We start from the raw sequence: 21,390 nt of genomic DNA on the forward strand, positions 1-21,390 counted from the left end.
CTCGTGTTGCGCAGCACGTTTGAGCTTCCGCAAGAACCAATGAGGTTCATCCTCGTGTTACGCAGCACGATTGAGCTTCAGCAAGAACCAATGAGGTTCATTCTCGTGTTGCGCAGCACGTTTGAGCTTCAGCAAGAACCAATGAGGTTCATTCTCGTGTTGCGCAGCACATTTGAGCTTCAGCAAGAACCAATGAGGTTCATTCTCGTGTTGCGCAGCACGTTTGAGCTTCAGCAAGAACCAATTAGGTTCATTCTCATGTTGCGCAGCACGTTTGAGCTTCCGAAAGAACCAATGAGGTTCATTCTCGAGTTGCGCAGCATGTTTGAGCTTCCGCAAGAACCAATGAGGTTCATTTTCGTGTTGCGCAGCACGTTTGAGCTTCAGCAAGAACCAATGAGGTTCATTCTCGTGTTACGCAGCACGATTGAGCTTCAGCAAGAACCAATGAGGTTCATTCTCGTGTTGCGCAGCACGATTGAGCTTCAGCAACAACCAATGAGGTTCATTCTCGTGTTACGCAGCACGTTTGAGCTGCTGCAAGAACCAATGAGGTTCATTCTCGTGTTGCGCAGCACGTTTGAGCTTCCGCAAGAACCAATGAGGTTCATTCTCGTGTTGCGCAGCACGTTTGAGCTTCCGCAAGAACCAATGAGGTTCATTCTCGTGTTGCGCAGCACATTTGAGCTTCAGTAAGAACCAATTAGGTTCATTCTCATGTTGCGCAGCACGTTTGAGCTTCAGCAAGAACCAATGAGGTTCATTCTTGTGTTGCGCAGCACGTTTGAGCTTCAGCAAGAACCAATGAGGTTCATTCTCGTGTTACGCAGCACGTTTGAGCTTCCGCAAGAACCAATGAGGTTCATTTTCGTGTTGCGCAGCACGTTTGAGCTTCAGCAAGAACCAATGAGGTTCATTCTCGTGTTACGCAGCACGTTTGAGCTGCTGCAAGAACCAATGAGGTTTTTTTCTTGTACAAACTTTTTGAAGCGTCAAAGTGCTAGTTGCGGGGACAGAAATCTCTCAGGTTTCATCAAAAAGATCTTCATTTGTGTTCCGAAGATGAATGAAATTCTTATGGGTTTGGAACGACTTTAGGGCTAGTAAATGACAGAATTTTCATTTTTGGGTGAACTATTCCTTTAAATGCAATATACTTGCTGTAAATCAGGGGTGTTGCTTAACCCTAACCCTATCAGCTCCAATCCCAATCAACCACACCTGAACGAGCTAATTAACTTCCAGGCAGATGTGTTCGAGCAGGTTACAGCTAAACTCTGCAGGAGCATGAATGGACACCCTGTCAATTAAAATGTTTTAAAAAACAAAAAAAGTAACTGTATTGCACTGCAACATGAGCTTTTAATCACCAAATGGTCACATGACATTGCATATCTAGTACTACAGCTGAACCTCATCATAAAGGCTCTTCACTAAAAGGCAACAGCTGTCGAGAGCAGCTGTTATAACCGATGTGTCTTACAAGACCAAGGCAACTCGAAAGAAAAGATTACGTGTAAAACAAAGGACGGGTTTTATTTCAAATTCACCATGGAGACTGAAAGTACTGAATTAGCAGTTTGTAAAGGTTAACAGAACATCACAGCGTTACAGTATAATGTCATCACAAAGCAGGATTAAAGAAAGCAGTCGAGTCCCCCAGAGTATCCTTACAACACCACATGATCTAAACACATGCAGCATGAACTAGTTTACATTTTGGTTGATAGTTTAAACACAATCCAATAAATGCATCATTACAAGCTTCGTCTTGCATGTTCTATTGTTATCTACAATTTAAAATCAGATGAATGATCTAAAACTGACAAGATTTTTTTGCTCAAAATAGAAAAAAAATGTATTTTTTTTTACTTCACAAAGTAATTTGACTATTTTTTTTAAAGTCATTAGTGGCATCATTTAAGGGAAGAACTAAATTGGACATTAAATATAGTTGAAAACTCATTTGTTAGGACAAGGACAATCTGAATCTGTACATTTTTAACAGACAATTTTCTGGATGAAATCAGCCCAGTACACAGTGTATTAGTCCGCAAAGGATATGCTCCAATAAGACTGAACCGTAGACCAATGACATTATAAAATAAAAAGGGGAGAAGTATAAATGAATTAATGTACATGCAATTCCAAAACATAGAGGGGAAAATCTACTGGCAGAAATTATCAAAAATTGAAGTAAAAAAAAAAAAAAGGAATCATAAAACTACAGTTAAATCTAAGGCACAAGTGCACAGATTTTTGATTGCACTTTTTAAATGAAAATCAATAATGAATGACTGAATTTTTCCTTCAAATCATCACCCCCCACAACCTCGAAAACAACGTCAAAAACTGAAAAAAAGTAGCAGATTGTGTGATGCTATAAACGACATGGCTCTACCGTATGGGGCTTCACAGTCCAACACCTGAACACACGAGGATGCATTTCTCACGAGGGCTCTCGTTGAGTTAGAGACGGTAGAGGAGAACAGACACAAATGGTTGCTGATCCGTCTATGGCTTGGAAGCAGTGCTTTCCCCAGACTTTTCGTCATCTTTGTGCTCTGTGCTGCCATCTTCCAATTCTCCCTCTTCAGCGTTGCCCTGGAACATGTCGTGGGTCCACTTGGGGCTGCCGCCGCCTTTGCGAATAATGAAGGTGCCCCTGCTGCGGGGGAAATTGCCTCTGCCGCGCCCCCGAGTGTCCACCCACTTCATCTCCCCTTCCTTGTCCCGGTCGTCATGCTGCAGTTAGACGAGAGAGAAGTAAATTGAAACTCTCCTATTGGCCACCATGCAGCTTATTCTGTCCCAAAATTGCGCACTTATACAGGAAGAGACTGTCTGAGTGACATGCGAAGCAACCAACCACCAGTTTTTGTTTTTAGCGTAAAGTTTAGGGGGGGCGCGTGTATCTGAGATCTAAGCTAGTAATCACACCTGGAAGTACTTCCGACTCTTGGGGGTGTATTCAGGGTCCCACTCTTCCTCCGGGGGGCGTGAAGGGCCGCCCATAATTGGAGGGTTGTTATTGGTGTTGTTGCCAGGGTAATTACCTCGGTTCCATCCTCTTCCTCTCATTCTGGGCTGCAAATACAAGAGAAGCACAGATCAACTGATATGTCTAAGATGAAAGAGAAAACGACTTCAGGATTATTGTGCCACAAATACAAAACCATGATTTTCATCCATGATTTAATTTAAACAGTAAACTTCTGTAGTGCAGAACTTTGTTTGCCAAAAAAATTTGATTACAATTTAAAAGATTATATAATTTGTATGCATTCATTTGATTACCACCATTTTTGATAATATATTTTTATTAAATCATGAAAAAGAAACCAAAAAAATTAAAACGGAACAAAATTCTGAAAAAATGACTTTAAATTTCATTGGTCACTCTTATTGTTAGTTTTAATAAAAAATTAAATGGTTATAAATTCAATTAATTAGACATGCTTTTTATTAAAAACTTTATTAAAACATATTCCATTAAAACCAAATTAACAAAAGAGAATTTGGAACAAAAATTAATTGATTTCATCCTAAACTATTGAGCTACCTCCCAAGACAACATTTCAGATTAGGCTTATTTATGATATCTTAGCAACATGCTAGCATCAGACTCTTTCTCTGAAAATTACAACACTCAGGATTGAGAATGAAGCTGGACATTAAGCAGTGATAACTGCATATACAAATTCCATCTGTAACTCAATGATCAATAAGTCATATCAGTGTCACAAGAACTATAGAATACTTACAAATCCTCGATCGTAACCCCCACGACCCCTGTCATATCCTCCTCGGTCGTATCCTCCTCTTCCCCTCTCATAACCCCTGTCCATGTGGCCCTCATAGTCCCGAGGGCCGCGCTCCATGGGCCCGGGAAACTCCCTTGACCCCAGACGGGACTTGTTAAAACCCCCTCCTTCCATGTGCTCCTCCGGATGGTACTCTTTTCCTCTGTATGGATGAGGAGAGGGAGAGGAGGAGGAAGACGATGATGAGGAGGGTGAGCGCTCACGCTTCTTCTTGCTTTTCCTTTAGAATGAGGGACAACAGAGTTAAAAATAGTCTATTGAGTGACTGCGAAATGATTCTGTGATTAATGCATGTTTTGAAATGATAGAATAGCAAAGAGCTGTAATTTAAAATCTTTTACTGTTAAAAGTCCAGACCGTGGGGACAGCCTAAGCTAACGCTGTAATAGAAACGATTCTACAACAATGATGATCAGTAGGTTCACTGAGGTGAATATGAGGATAAAGATGACATATTTTGAATTTCCCAAAAGAGATATTAGTGCTTGAAAGGCAGCAAAAGAACAAGTGTTAAACTTAGACTAAAGTTTTAGGCTATGATTCGATGTAAATTAAAAACCACATCAGAGCTGCTTTGCCATCTGTTGGAAGAGTATGACAATAAACACACAACATGACACCATCTTTGCACTATAAAGTTAAATAGAAGAAAAAAACAAATTGCAATTAAGTATTCAATTAAATGCAATAAAATGACAAATCAGTATGCCAAAACATTGTCATGGTAGCTTCATAATTTAAGAAAAATGCATTGTTTATATATACAGACATACACATATATATATATATATATATATTAGGGATGGGCACGAGTACTCTAGCGTGACAGCAACGATCGATCATGAAACGACGATTGCCCTGACTAAAAGAATATGTAAATGTGTCTTTATTTCTGATTGGTTATCGCAGCATTTTGGGCGGTACCTGAGGTCTGACTGGTTAGAGCACGCCTTCCAGACCAGTGGAATAAAGTGAAACTGGATTTGAAAAGCAGTGATGCCTGGAATCATTTTGATTATGAAATGCAGTTAGTGCAAGATGTGCAGCACCAATCTATCATTTACATAACATTATAATGAGAAAACAATTGTAATAGATTAGATTGTTGTAAATTCTTTGTGCTTTAGTTGCCCGTATCAGCGGGCTGTTAAGGGAATCCACAACAACAGTTATACATCAGACAAGCATGGTCAAGTTCATGTGCGCATTCGTGCCCTTTTGTGCAAATGTAAGTTGTAAGATTTACTTTTATTTAGTCTATCTGATTAATCTCATATAGGACGTGTTTGGTTGAGTATATTAACCAGCTAGCAAAGCGCGGCAGTACCGACCGACGGTGTTCATTCACTCTTCAGTTTCAGCTCAAATGCGATGCCCGACATTGACTATGGGTTATTTGAGACATTCATATTCTTTTTTAGATAGGCTGTTTCTTTTTCAAAATCATTGATGATAAAATGCAGCAGTGTTATTTTGTAATCATATTTTTTTTTACAGTAGACCTGTTTTATTTAAAGTTGTTTCTCATTATGGGTTCAAAAACACGCAGTGATGACTAATCACTTTGATCATAAACTTTATTGTTCATTGTTCAAATACTTCCTGTATTAAGTGCAAGACATGCAATCTGCCATGTATACATGGCATTATAAAGAGAACAAGAGAACTCAGACCCGGCGCCAGGATAATTATTATACCAGCAGCCTAATAATCATGAATGCACTCCGCTCTCTTTTAACACATCTCCGGCGAACGGCTTCTTCGCGCAAAAGGAAAAAATGTCACGAAACGCAAATGAAATGCAGCGACCTATGTGGCATTTCCTGATGGATCGAGGTTGTTCCTTAACTTCATTTTATACGTGCAATTCACACGAGCTCTAAACGTGTGCGAGACTGCAGCAAGTATATGCGCTTACAGCTATTAATGTCGTGAAAAATACATAGAGGACACTGACAACGCGCTGACAGACAGGACCAAGAAGGTAACATTTAATAAAGTCTCAACTTTCAAATTTGGTCAGTCAAAGAAAATTAAACCATAAAAAGGCCCGGATATTTTGTGGCTCTTTAATGTGTCGTGACAGATTGCACTTTTTTTCAGTAAGCTAGGCCTATGTGTTTTCAAGGTTTCAAGGTTTTATTGAATGCTACCTCTGACTAAGAATGCATTACTTTGCACTTGTATAGCCTTTTATTTTGGAATTTTAAGAGCAATAAACATATATTGCAATGTTAAGGAATTCATGTTTTTTTTCCATTCAGATATGTAAATCAACATGTATAAATTGCTATTAGTCAATTAATGCGGAGATAATCTAAATCGAACCGAAAAAATTAATCGTTAGATTAATCATTTAAAAAATAATCGTTTATCCCATCCCTAGCGACACACACACACACACACAGTAAACCTGCCAGGGTTCGACAGAAATAAGTTAAGTGTGAAACCAGACCGACAATGCTGGGGGTGCCGGGAATAATCGCGCTCGTGTTCGGACCGCAGCAAACGAGCCTAGTGTGTAAGCACCCTTAGGTGCCCGTGTATCAGCATTGTTGTTAAGGCAAGAGCGAATCCACAACGGGATCAAGTTACCCTTTCAAGCTAGCACGGTCAAGTGTGCATTCATGTCCTTTTGTGCAGATGTAAGTTGTAATAGGTGGTAGGCTATATATCAGATTTATCTAATATAGGATGTGTTTGGTTAAAGGTGCAATGTGTAATATTTCTGAGGATCTATTGACAGAAATGCAATATAAGATCCATAACTATGTTTTCAGTGGTGTATAAAGACCTTACATAAACAACCACTATGTTTTTATTACCTTAGAATGATACATTTATATCTACATAACCGCGGGCTCCCCCTTCTATGGAGGTCGACATATTGTCTCGTCATGTTTCTATCGTAGCCGACAGCGAACAAACAGCGCTACAGAGCGCTTTTCATCACTACCTTGAAAAAGTTTTCAGTGGTGTATAAAAACCTTACTTAATGAACCGTTATATTTGTATTACCTTAGAATGAGCAGTGTCTATCTACATAAACCACGGGTTCCCTTACATTGAAATGCGCCGACTTGTTTCTACAGAGGCCCTAAACGGAAAAACGAGTTTCGTTACTGTTGCTCTTCGTGCAAGGAAGCAAGCTTAGTTCAGCTAATAAAACACTGACACAATGATGAACAAGTAACAATAATATTCGCAATAACATACAGTTTTACTGAATAATTAAGTAAACATAATTTCTTAATTTATCCTTGTAAAGAAACCTCATTGCTGAACTGGCTGTCTCAGATGATGACATTTTCCTGTCGGCCAACGTAACTTTTGTCGGTTGCAATTCGTAACCTCACCACTAGATGCTGCTAAAATTACACACTGCACCTTTAAGGCGAGACACTACAGGTGAATAGGGTAATTTTTTTAACTATGCAAATGAGGCATTATCTAATTAAATATGCGCTAATTTGCATATATTTTAAAAAACGAAATCCGAGTATTGGATAAAGCCAGGTTCAAAATTATTTTTTCATTGTTTTCACATATTAGATGGGGAAAAATTACAGAGGGATTTATGGATATCTATTTTTGCTATACTGTAAATCAGAATATACTGCCAATAGCCTTAAAAAAATGATTTTCGCCATGTTTTTTGGAATAAAATGTAATCAGGCTAGGAATAATATATTTACAAATCCCTCTGTAAATGTCTTCATAATATAACTAGGTACAAGAATGGAAAGTTTGGTGTATATAGGTGCTATTGAAGTGGAGATTTCGGACTTGGAGTATGAGAGAAAAGTCATTTTGAGAAAACGGGCTTTAAAGATTTAGAATCAGCCAATGAGATTACGCATTTAGAGTTAAATCCCCGTTTTACTTTCACGATTGGTTGCTGATAAAAAGGAAATGACCATATTTGGATCCGACAATATTGTAAACGAGAGAGAGCTTTCTAACGGTGTGTATGATGACAGAGTGCGATCGCGGAGCAGAGGGATGATTTATAACGACAACTTTTGATGAATTTATGAGAAATCTACACACGCAAACAGACAAAGTGTAGTAAAATAAAGACCTAAATGTGTATTTCAGACTTTTTTTTTCGGACCAGTGAAAAAAAACACGCTGTTTTTGCCTCCCGTGTCTCGCCTTAAGTTTATTAACACTAGCAAATCGCAGCAGGGTGATGTTTATTCAGAGTTTCAGCTCAAATGCAGAGACGGTCAGTTTCTTTTTCAAAAACATTGAGGCATCATAATCTAGCAGTGTTATTTTTTCTAGTCACATGTTTTCATAGACATGAACATATGACTAGAAAATAATAACAATGACTATATTATGATGCATCAATTTATTTTTATTTGTCAACATTAATTTTCAAAACAGTCTTAAAATATTTTCATTATCTTTTTTTTTTTATTTGTCAACATTAATTTTCGTGTTTTTATTTGTCAACATTAATTTTTGAAAGTCTTAAAATATTTTCATTATCTCCATGACGGACAGACCCCGCACACCTATATATATATAGACAAACACACTTACATGTAAGGATGAAACTGTCTACAACATGTAAGGCTGAAACTGTCTACAAAATTTAAAGTGAGTCTATACATTTAGCTGAATTAGAACATTAGAACTAGAGAATTACAATATAGAACATTCAAAATAGAAAGTTTGAAGAATACAGTGCTTCCCTCCAAACTAGGGTTGGGCAGTATTTCGGTAACATCATTTACCGCGGGGTCTTAAAATAGCAACGGTATCAGTTTCAATACCGTCATTACCGGCACTTATATATAATATATAAATATAATTTATTCAATGCCTAAAAATGCTTATGTAGTTGTCATCAAGTGACAGTGTGGAGGAGAAAGAGAGAGAGAGAGAGAAGGGAGAGGCGGTAAATACTGTCGAGGCAATTTGTAAATGTTGCAATTAGGGCTGCAACTAACGATTATTTTGATAATCGATTAATCGGACGATTATTTTTTCGATTAATCGATTAATCGGATAGAAATTAAATTAGATTTTTTTTTATTATAACTAAATAAAACCGTAAATCAGGGTATTTATGTGTAAAAGTGTACTTTAAAAAGTGCAAAAGCCACACATTGAGTTTTACTAATATCAATATTTGCATTGTTTTTAATGATAATTGCTGATGGCAAGTTGACAAACATGATTATTGTTAAAAAAATGATATCCAACATATTATGTTTTAACACAATTTTTGTTAAAACAAATTTACACAGACATGTTGTTCAGATGTGAATATCTGAACTAAAAACAAACTAAAAACATCTAAAATATATAATTCATTTAATTTTTATTTAAAATTAATTATATATAAGGAATATAAGGATAAAGAATATAATATATATTATATATATAATATATAAAAGAATATAATATAAGGATAAATTGATTAAATAAATATAGAAAGACTGAAAACAATTGTGTGAATGTAGAGCCGCAGTAGATCGCGTTTGAAAAACAATTAAAACTTAGTAGACAAATGCTATAAAAAGAGAACGGAATGGAGGTAAAGTTACCCAGCAAGCTAACAGGCTTGAGTAAAGGACAGGAGAAATTATGCATTAGTGCACAAGCATTCGCTGAAAACCACTGAGTACAGTGACTAAAAAACAATATTTTACTGCTGCTGTTATTAACTGCCTTTGTATTTAATGCTTCACTTTGTAAACACCGTTTTAATTTAACCTATTTCTGCGGTAGCGCTATTTTAATCCATCACTTACGTTGCGAGCGAACTGATTGCACAACCTGATGCTCGAGACAAAATACAGACATCCCGGAAGTCCCGGGAGTCTCCCGCATATTGATTGCGGCTCCCTGATGCCCGCGAATTAGTTCAAACTCCCGAAATCTAGAGCGCGCAAGCAAGAGCGCGCATGCGAGACAGAAGAGACTGCTCCAAACCGTGTAGCGCGCGCTCGGCAGAGCGCCTGAGGGAGAGAGTATGGCGTTATTATCCTATCAAATGTCGAGAGCGCATTATTGTAGCGCGAAAGTACATTAATATGATGTGCCGAGCGTGAATCTCTCTGCCTTGCTCAGAGAATATGCCTGCACTTAAAACGTGTTCAGTGCAATCGCGAATTGCTCCTCTTCCCCAGCTAACAATTTTAGGTTATAAGAACGTTTTCATAACGTTCCCATTAAGTTATAAAAACGTTATTTCTGAATGTTCTAGGGAATTTCAAAAAGTCCAGTTTTTTAGACGTTGTATTAACGTTATTTCTTGGTTATAAGAAAGTTCAATTCTCCCGTTATGTAAACGGGAACATTAACATATTAATGTTATTTCCTGGTTATAATAACGTTAGAACGTTCAATTCTCCCTTTATATAAACGTTGTATTAACGTTCTTGTTTGGTTATAAGAACGTTATTCAAACGTTCAATTCTCCCATTATATAAACCTTCTCTTAATGTTTTTCTAAGATAATGAAAAACGTTTCATTCAATAAAAAAACATTAAGAAATGTTTTAATAATTATTAAAACCTTTCTTAATGTTTTTTATATAACAAGGTAGCCTATATAATAGGCCTAGCCTATATGAAGAACCTAAAATTTTTAAAAAAGACCCATGAATCATGTCTATAATATGTGTAATGTAGTCCACTGAAGTCGAGTTGAATTGAACCGGGTTGAAGTGACCATATGAAATTAACATGAACATAAACTTGGACTAAACATAGAATCACCAACAATGGTACAGGGAACAAAGCTAGACAAGAGACAATGGGAACACAAGGACAAGGATTATGACCAAAAACAACCAATGACATTCACAAGTTAAAGTTAATTTAATTTATATAGCTCATTTTTACAACAATTTCCAAGTTTATGTTCATGTTAATTTCATATGGTCACTTCAACCCAAATCGGTTTATTGGAAAAAATATAGGCCTACTTGGGTTCAATTCAACTCTACTTCAGTGGACTACATTACACATATTATAGACATGATTCATGGGTCTTTTTTATTTATTTACGTCTTAATTTTAAAATCTGAAAGTTCTTGTTTTAGGTTCTTCATATAAGCCTATTATATAGGCTACCTTGTTATGAATGAAACATTTTTCATTATCTTAGAAAAACATTAAGAGAAGGTTTATATAATGGGAGAATTGAACGTTTGAATAACTTCTTATAACCAAGCAAGAACGTTAATACAACGTTTATATAAAGGGAGAATTGAACGTTCTAACGTTATTATAACCAGGAAATAACATTAATACAACGTTTACATAACGGGAGAATTGAACGGTCTTATAACCAAGAAATAACGTTAATACAACGTCTAAAAAACTGGACTTTTTGAAATTCCCTAGAACATTCAGAAATAACGTTTTAATAACTTAATGGGAACGTTATGAAAACGTTCTTATAACCTAAAATTGTTAGCTGGGGAAGAGGAGCAATTCGCAATTGCACTGAACACGTTTTAAGTGCAGGCATATTCTCTGAGCGAGGCAGCGAGCCCACTCAGCCCAGAGAGAGAATTCTTACAAGAGAAGTGTATCTGAGAGCGCGTGCCCAGTTCCCGCGCGCGAGCAGAGAGATTCGCGCTGGGCATATCATATTCCGCGCGCGAGCAGAGGGATTCACGCTCGGCACATCATATTCCGCGCGCGAGCAGAGAGATTCACGCTCGCGCATAATATTAATGTACTTTCGCGCTACAATAATGCCCTCTCGACATTTGACAGGATAATAACGCCATAAGAGAGACCTTGCGTGTGTGTGCGTACCAGTAAACGCTCCCCGTGACGTAAGCAGACCAACTAATCGATAATGTCATTCGTTGACAACGATTTTCATAATCGATTATAATCGATTTTATCGATTAGTTGTTGCAGCCCTAGTTGCAATAAAAAAGGTGACCGCGAGAGATGGAAACACCTCTAACCTAATGTTGCATCTCCGAAACAACCACCCACTCACTGCTGCGAGGATGCATTTCCCCCCGAGTTCATTAAATAAGCGCATTAGTTTATGTTTGTTAAAATATTATAAATGTTTTTTTTTTTACGTTGATAATGAAAACTGAACAGCACGAGTAAGATGGGATGCATCTGGAGTCAGACATTGACCACATAATTAAGTTTCATTTTGTAAAAGGCCTTTCTTTAAAGTGAATTTCGTTTTGTATAAATTGTATCTTAATTTTAATCTTTATTTTATCAACCAATTGCATGGATTTAATAAAAAAGAATTAAATATAGCAGACAACATAATCATGACATGATCGTGCGCTGACGCGCCGCGGTCACTTGCATTGAAATCTCATCATAAATTAACAGAAACTCAGTGTATGTCTCAGACGTGACAGATAGGCCGATATCTAAATAAAGCTTGAAATTTCATTAAACGAAACAATTCAAAACAAAAAGAAATAGGCCACTCGCTGATTATTTAATCCATGATGTGCATTTCTCTCTATGCGCGTTCATACGGAAATGGCGATCATCAAATTAAACGAAACTATTCAAAACGAAAAGAAATAGGCTAGCCTACTCTCTGATTATGTAATCCATGATGTGCATTTCTCTCTATCGTTCACTATGGAGATGGCGATTCGTCAATTTCTTTAAACGAAACAATTCAAAAGGAAAAGAAATATAGGCAGCATACTCTCTGATTAATCCAGGATGTCCATTTCTCTCTATAGGCGCGTTCACTACGGAGATATCAATCGTAAGTTTCTTTAAACGAAACAATTCAAAACGAAAAGAAAAAGGCTAGCCTATACCTTCTGATTATGTAATCCATGATTTGCATTTCTCTCTATATATGCGTGTTCACTAGGTGATGGCGATCGCAACTTAATCTTTGCAGCACTGACAGAAAAGTTGTATTAATAAAAATCAATGGACGCGTGTAACCGGATTTACAAATGCACTTCTTGCTTGTTGCTTGTTAATTTAATTTAAATTAATTAATAAAATGAATACAATTGTCATAATTAAAATAATTAAATATTATTAAGTGTCCCATTTTTGCTCATTTATAAATAGTATTTTTATCTACAACCCCCTCAGCACCTGGGTTAAAAAATTATTTGGCGCAACCATATTATTTAGGCCCACGTATTAAAAATAGTCGAGTCTAAATAGGGCTCCGGCTCTTATTACATTTAATACCGTCAGCCGGGATCAGACACAACGTGCACGGGTTGGCCTTGATTTTTTTTTTTTTTTTTGTGCCCGATCTGGTATTCAGTTTCTGAACGGTGTAGGCACAAGCCAACAGTTTGGTGACGCTGTCTGAGCCTTATGTCATAATTTTTAATTAGTCACGGTAATACCGTATACCCCGGTAAAATAGGGAGGAGGTTTGACGGTATCAAAATTTGGATACCGCCCAAGCCTACTCCAAACATGGCTTTAGATATGAATAAAGTGTTCCACTATAAATGAAACTGACAAGTTAAATTAACATTCAGTCACAAATCATTACAGTCCAGTAAACAAGCACAAGACAGTATGGCTCAGAAATCAAGTACTATTCAAATATTATTGATCAGAAAGAAAAGGACATCTTTAACATACTTTGATTTCTTGGGTTTGGAGGATCTGTCAGGGGAGAGTTCATGACTGGGCGTGCGTGAGCCAGCTGAACTCTTTCCCCCCTCTCGTTTAGGATCCTTTTTACGGCGCTCAATAGCCAAACGAAGGTCCAAAGATTCGCCCTCATGTTTTTTACCATGATCCTGTGGAGACACAATAATGTCCATAATAATTAACACATTTGATTTCTGAATCAATAGTGTAAACAACTAAATGTACAAGTTTCCAACTATATGATTTCAACTGAACTAAAAGTTTAAAAGGATAGTTCAGTCCAAAAATAACATTTTATTAATTTAAGTCATTACAAAGCCATAACTTTCTTTTTCACAGATGATGATGTTTAGCAGAATCTCCAGCATGCTCTATTCCAAACAATGGAAGTGAAGGTTGACAACTTTGTTTGGACTATTTTCATGCGATTGCTGCAACTTGACACAGCATTTATCCGTATTCACTTTCATTGCAAAGAAAGAGCATGTGGGAGAATCTGAAATATAAGATTTGAAAGATAAAATCATTTTTTGTGTGAACTAACCCTTTAACATTGTTTGAAGTAATATATTATTAATTTTGGATTAACCTAAACACAAGAAGAGATTGAGAACATTTGTCTCATACTGAAATGGCAGATGCTTATAACAATGACAGTCAAAACCCAGCTGAAAAACTCCCTCTATTGGCCATCTTTAGGAATAACCTCAAAATCAATCCTCATTTTTAGTCACCCTCAATGACTTTACAAGTGTTGGCTGATTTTGGCCAAGTTGTGATGAAACCAATGAAATATGTGCAATTTTAATAAATAATGTGAACATAATATATTCGACACCCACTGAAAATGTGACGGATGTCAAGACGTGACAAAAAAACGAACAATAAATAAAAACGCACAGATCTCATGGGAAAGCAGCATGCTCCATGCTTTCCCAATACTGATTAGTACTGAGCCTCACTTTTTTTCATAAACACATTTTTGAGGAGATATACTTACTATTGCATTGGTTAGCGGTCCAGTGAAAGGCTTGGACACAGGATCAATTTTCACTTCCTTTTGTTTAGCCATTTTGTTTGGGCAAGTATGTACCCACGATTAATCATACGACAAACTCTGGAGGGTGAGAGCGTAACGCTCAGTAATACAAGATTGAGATTGGGGCTCTTGTGCATTAGCATTTTACACCTCATAGCACATTTCTGCTGTTTCAGTTGGTACACATTTGGGCAGGAATTTCAGATTTGAAAACGCTGTGTCACCTTGTAGCTGCTCTCTTCGAAATCCTCAAACAGGTGAGAGTGCTTCTTAAAAGCACTGGGAGACACATCGATTCGCCTGTGAAAGAACATGCAAAAAAAAAAAAATATTAAGAAAGGACGAGGAACAAGGCATCTAAACCATAAGACACATGAACGAGTGCACATACACCTACCTGTGGATCTCAGGACTCTTTCTGGGCTTCATCATTTCCATCTCTGCAGCTTTTCTTTGGTATATTCCAAATCTCTCATTCAGAGTCATCCCGGATGACTTGAAATGTTGAGCTACAAGAGATTAGAAAAAAAATTCTTACATGCCACCATATTAATAAATGTAAAAAATCTGTATATTTTGAAAAGAAAAATTGCACCTTGAGGCACCTCAAAGCACAAAGTGCAGAATTAAAATGTAAAATTGCACATAACCACTAGATTGGACTGGTATTACCTTTAATATGATGTACTATGGTGACTATGTGTTGAGCAAATAGCTCTGAAGGGCTCCTGCGAAGCTGAGCAGACTGAATATGCTGGAAGATCGAGCGAAACTCATCATGATCTTTTTTACCAGGGTGCACCAGATCCCGTGACAAATGTCTTTCTTTAGCTAATGGACCTGATGAGCTGAGGGAAAGCAGTGGAGTCATACACATGTATCCAGTTGTCATACATAAAAATAATTATAAATCATGATTTTAAAATGTATACCTTTCTCCACCATCAGTGAATGCCTTTATACTGAAATTAAAGTGTGGGTCTTTCTTCCCTGAAGATTTAGCCGAGGGCGAGGCCTCTCTTCCAGCTGGAAACAGTGGCCTGCCTCTATTCTCTGGCACACCAGATGGAGATGGAGCGGATGGACTGATCCTGCTTTTTTTCTTTTCTTTCTTCTTGGAGGCCTTCTCTTCTTTTCTAGAAGCATGCTTCCGACTGCGATAAAGTTCCTCATCCAGATCCTCTTCAACATCTTTGTTGGACAGATAGATGCTGTCGTCCCATTTCCCGAAACGCTCTTCGGTTAAGCCCCGCATCGTGACAATGGTTTTTTCTTTATACTTGGATTCTTCCTCAGTCTTCCTTTCTTTCATTTCCTGGCGATACTCCTCTTCCTCGGCATCCAGGAAAGGAAGTCCTTTGTCAGTCTTTGAGCCGTCGTAGCCAGACTCGGATGCTTCGAACATGCTCCTAGACTTACTGCCGCTCTTTTCGCTGTCAGCGTCGCCCAAGCTTAAAGCCTCACCCCTTCCGTTATCCCTGTCTGATAACGGCTTTTTCTTTTCTGCCAAAAACCTGAGGTGGACGATCACGTGTTAATCATTATTAAGGAGCAGACTCTATTAGAAAACATTTACATTTTCAAACCAGTTGGCACTAACCTTTACACAGTAAAATAAGAAAGCCGACTTACAACAACAACAACAATTAAGACATGCGCACACTTATGGTTCAACTTTTCAGCAATGCAGACACGACTAACCAAGATGGAGTTTTTATTTCCATACTTACATCAATAAAACTTTATCTCCTAAATTATGGGATTGCAAACAACCTCATAGCACAGGTAAAGGCCCATTTGTGACATTTGACTTTGAAATTAGCTGGTTTCCATTATAAGCTCTATTCTTCCAAGGATCTTTGTTGCTGTACAAGGACTAAACACATTTGAGAGAATGATGATTGATTAAAAACTGTCTGAAGGACAAAAGAAAGAGAGGGAAAACATCCAAAAGCCAAAATCAAAAACATACTTTTTGAACGCAGTTGAGATGGAGGCCGATTTGTCTTCTGTCTTCAAGTCTTCCTTTGTGAAGAACCCAAAGCCAGTTGGTGTTGACGAACTTGACGTCTTTGCTGGTGGACTTTTATTGGCAGGGCCAATGCTTCGCCACAGTGGACCACCATTGCCGGAACCTCCAGAAAGGGACACTTTAACCTCTGACTGACTCCCACCAGATGCAGCGTTGCGTTTGGGACTGCCATCGTAGTCAGATAGGCCTTCCCACTTACTACTGGGTTCCTCTGGGCTGCTTCCTGTAGGCTTGGATGCTTCCTTGCTGGCTCCCTTGTTCTCACCCGGTGAAGCCCTTCCTTTGGCTTCTTTGGCATGAGGTCGTCCCGCACTTGAGTTGCGTCGTCGTGGGGATGAGGAGCGGGAGGACGAGCTGGAACGTCTGGAACGCCCCGAGGAAGATTTACCGGAATGACGGGAATGGCTTCGGCTTGGTGATCTTTTCCGTGGGGTGTGGGAACGCGAGCGCCCCCTCCTAGGGCTGTACGAGTGGTCATATGGCTGTTGCTGATCTCTATGGCCGTGCCAGTTGGAACCATGGTTAGAACGGTAACCATAGTTGCTCCCACCTCGATAATAGTTACCTCGTGGGTAGTAGCCACGCCCTCTGCCCCGGTTGTACTGAAAGGGCCTCCGGTAACCACGGTTATATCCACGGTTATAACCACGATTGCCCTGGAAATCTCTAGAAGGATAGTTCCTCTCCCTGCTGTGCGAACGGGATCTTGATCTAGAACTAAAAGAAAAGAGGAAAATGCAAAGCACAGAAAGAGGATTAGAGCAAAATTAGAGAAAAAAGAGAAAGATGCAGTTATGATTCTTGACCACTTGATGGCGCTACAGAATCAAAATTCACACAAATGGCACAATTTACTTTTTGGGTTTTTGCAATGAGCAAAATGTTTAAAAAAAATTGTTAAATCACTTCCTGGTAAATTTCACAACTGATACAATTCTTACAACATCTTTTATCACTGAATAAAAAATAACACGCCTAAATGCATGCCTTCATCACATCTTCTAAAGTTGCTTATGAAAATTTCCTAAAAATGGAACTGCAACTTGAATTCATTACGTAAACCTGGCAATACATTAAGAAATTTTTCAAGCTTTACTGTGGTCCAAATTTACCACTGACTAAACCAAACATCCACTAACAGGAAAATGCCTTACCACTTTTTGATTATTAAGAATAACGTTTATCGACCAGCATAGCAAGCCCCCGATTGTGGAAGAGACATGCTAATCCACATGCAGTGCAAAGAGGTACACACGCCAGACAAAAGAAAACCGTTTTTAAACTAACTCTTAATGGACACGTAAAAAACAACGAAAAAGGGTGGGCTGTTAGAGGAGAAACACTTAGAAAAGGAAAAACAACCTTCAGGAAAAATATGGTCTCTCATCTCAGTGCTATTTTAATAATAAATGACTATTTCAAGAGCAGGATATATCACTCTAATGCAGCTGTTTTTAAACTGAGTTATGACAGCTTAAAATCAGACTTCTCATTTAAAATGCCATTCAATCATCAATTTGTTGCAAGGAAGTGGCTGAAATCTATTAAATTTGCCTACCTGTAGCGACGCTTTCTGGATCTTGAGCGGGAGCGAGTCCTCGAGTGAGATCGTGAGTAGGACCGTGATCTAGTCCTAGACCTCGAACGGGACCGAGAAGCAGAATTCGGGGGCTTGGACATCGCTGTTCTCACAGTATCTTTAGACCTGAAAAGAGAATCACATAAACACAAGGCTATCACACTCGCACAGTATACCATTATAAAACAAATGTAGGACTATGGAGAAAAAGTCCCCTAAAAATAAAAAAAACAATTAAAAGCCAAAAAAAAAGAAGACTATAAAAAAAATTTAGTTGAACAAAGGCATTACAACATCTCTATCATTTTGTTGTGCAAAACAGTGATCGATAACTGATATGTAGAACTTTTAATTTTTAAAATATTTTTTTGCCTTTTTGACAAACTAAATCATTACACTTCAACAACAATGAAATAATTATAATTACAATTGCTGTTATTTATGCCATATGCAATAGGGCTGCAATCAATGGAATGTTTTTTATTTTTTAATTGATGAGTGACTTTGCAGTAGCAAAAAAATTATATTTGAAAATGTAGCAAAATTTACCATAATTAAACCCTTCAGGTCATGCATTTATATACATTTATGAGAACGATGACTATCCTTTATATTAAAAGAAAAACATTAAGGACAGCAATGACAGCAGATTCTTATCAAAATCATTCTGAGATCTAAATGGTTGTAAATGTATTTACATCTTTGTTTTGGGCATTGTCTAATGTTTTTTATTTTTTCCAACAGTAATATGTATAGGCCTTGCTGACAATGATTACTGTTATCTCTCCAGTATACTACAGTAGTATTGAACACGGTCACCTGCCCAAAATAATTCCCGTTTACGGTAACTAAAACACACTATTTATCTTCAAACATCTGCACATGATTTCCTAACTGATCAACATTTACGGTCAGTGTTTTTTTTTTACCTTGACCCACTACGAATTTATTCTGTGTGTTGACCAGATAAATCAAATATTAACAACAACAACAAAAAAAACCCCTGAAACTATGCAGCAGACAAGGACAAAGATAAAAACCAAACAGATTGAACGAGCTGGAAAGTATGGGTGAAATAGTTTAAGATCTTTAAACATTCAAAACAATCACACTTCCTTTTAATATTATGCAAATTTTACAGAAGTCATTTGCAATAAAAAAAGTGAATATAAGCCAGTACATTTGCAAAAGATACAACGGACTGAACCGTTTCTGAAAAGAATATATAGCAAAATTGCTTGCATAAGCTGGTCAAACAATTACTCTGAGTGGTTAAAGTCACAAAGTTTCCTGTGTTGCATTTATCTTGTAACATGAGTAGCCCAAGCTAATTGATGCACAACATTCTTCAGTGTGGGATACACAACAAGGTGTGTCTTCTAGTATGAAAGACTTGTGTGCATATGTCTATGTATTTGCATCGGCAGTCAAAGCAGAACAGGAAAAGCTGGAGCCAAAAAATGAGCACCCAGTCCTTTAGTGTAAGAGAGTCCAGCTCAACAAGTGTAGCTATATTCTAATCGAGTCAGGAAATACTTGTAAAAAAAAAAAAGCATTTGCATTGATGCAATCATCAGTACAGAGCACATTCACTGGCTGAGTCTCAAAACATATTGAGCAGTCTACCTAGACACTTTAGACTCCATAGGCACCACATGGGAAGTTCAATAGACATTTTACAAGGTTTTGAGATCCCAAAATTATATTTAGGTCCATAGATGCTTATATAAACCTCCAAACAAGTGAATACAGACTAGGTATCGTTTTGCTGTCTAGATAGGCAGCTCACTATATAGAGAAATTGTGGAAAACACTATTATTCTTCAGATCCGTTTATATGGTAATATCGCAATGCAAAAGCCTATATAAACAGCGAAAAAACTTCATTTTTAAGGCGTAACGTATTTCAAAACACTTTCGTTTTCACTTCTTTCATGTTAAAGGTGAAAAGTAATGAGATTAGGATAATACAATCACATTACTAATGCAACACATTACTAAGACACGATCATCTGCAGCCATCCTCGTTCAGGTGTGTTTTAATAACAAAATAAAGGATATTAACAGAAATAAAATGCATCAACCATAACGTGATCAGAACAACGTTATCAAAAACATAATCTGGACGAACAATAAAATGCATTGTATAGGTGTTTTACAAGTTAAATAACTCAATCACATTATGTCGCCCTTTTTATGTTACCAAAATACAGAATATTACAAGTCATATTACATTTCTGCTGTTAGCCGCTATGCTAGCATTAGCCCCTTTGCTAAACTGAAACGGCATATATCGCGCAAAACCAGACACAATATCAACAAAATAACTTGAAACAACATTTTAAGGAGAAACACTAGCAGGGAATATTGAGAAAATAGCGACATAGTGTTAAAATGTGTATAAATAGACTCACCTGAGAGGCTAGTCAGATGTGATTAGCGCGAGCTCACGAGCTGAGGCGCTGCGAGCACGCGACGGAGGAATAACGTGTATTATGCGTCGTATGCGGATCAATGTACGTCTGGTGTGATTTATTCTGCTCTATTTTGCCCTTCTAACCTAAAGGGGTTCAGTTGTTAACGGTTTCGGAGTAATGAAAATGAGAAGTGTCCATTTGGTCGCCTCAGGAAACGCAAAAGGTTCGTTCCGAGGCAGTTACAGCTTCCTGAATCCTGATCAACGCAGGGAATGCGCGCACTCGCGCGTACGCAGAGGATTATACACGCCCCTTTTTTTGTATTCTTCTTTTTTTAATTTAATACGTATGTTCTCATTTTCTTAAAAAACCTATGGATGTTGAATTGAAAAATTAAAACTTAAAATTAAAAATTAAAATACTTTAAAAAAAATTAAAGTATGAAGGTTTTTATGGGCCTGATAGTTTACGTTTACACATTCTTCAGTCTCTTTCGAATTGCAGAGAATTCCTTACATTTTAACTCAATTACTTTTCTCTCTCTTTAATTAATTTTCAAACAAGACCTGCATGTTAATATAATATATGGTTATTTCCTTTCCTCTGAGCACAACTGCAGCATCTACACATGGTAAAACAGACACAGCGCCTCTATTTCAGACACCTGTTGAAAGCTTCTCATACTGACAGCTGAAATGACAGGCCGCTGAGCCAGTTCGGAGAAATCTGTCCAGCACAAGGCAGTATTTCACAGAGAGAGGAAACACAACAGAGAGTCAGCCTACATGAGCCAATCTATAACACATCTATATATGTCTGCAAAAATACTATTACTGATGCATATGTTTCTCTAAGGCAAGATACTGGCCTTTTCTGGGTTCCTTAAAAAATATATTGGG

General features: G+C 37.6%; 1 protein-coding gene across 1 annotated transcript; it reads right to left on the reverse strand.

Moving 5' to 3' along the window:
* Positions 1-1,517: 1,517 nt before the first annotated feature.
* Positions 1,518-21,144, reverse strand: thrap3b (thyroid hormone receptor associated protein 3b). Its single transcript, XM_077194916.1, has 11 exons — positions 20,489-21,144; positions 18,054-18,200; positions 16,436-17,212; positions 15,396-15,977; positions 15,136-15,311; positions 14,861-14,972; positions 14,688-14,763; positions 13,413-13,573; positions 3,765-4,044; positions 2,941-3,087; positions 1,518-2,745 (listed from the first exon to the last, which is right to left on the reverse strand). The coding sequence occupies exons 2-11, from the start codon at positions 18,173-18,175 to the stop codon at positions 2,515-2,517; spliced, it is 2,664 nt and encodes an 887-aa protein (XP_077051031.1). The 5' UTR covers positions 18,176-18,200; positions 20,489-21,144; the 3' UTR covers positions 1,518-2,514.
* Positions 21,145-21,390: the final 246 nt, after the last annotated feature.

The sequence above is a fragment of the Siphateles boraxobius genome, unplaced genomic scaffold, assembly GCF_051911475.1.
Source record: "Siphateles boraxobius isolate OS27281-9 unplaced genomic scaffold, OSU_SipBor_1 33, whole genome shotgun sequence".
Classification (NCBI taxonomy): domain Eukaryota; kingdom Metazoa; phylum Chordata; class Actinopteri; order Cypriniformes; family Leuciscidae; genus Siphateles; species Siphateles boraxobius.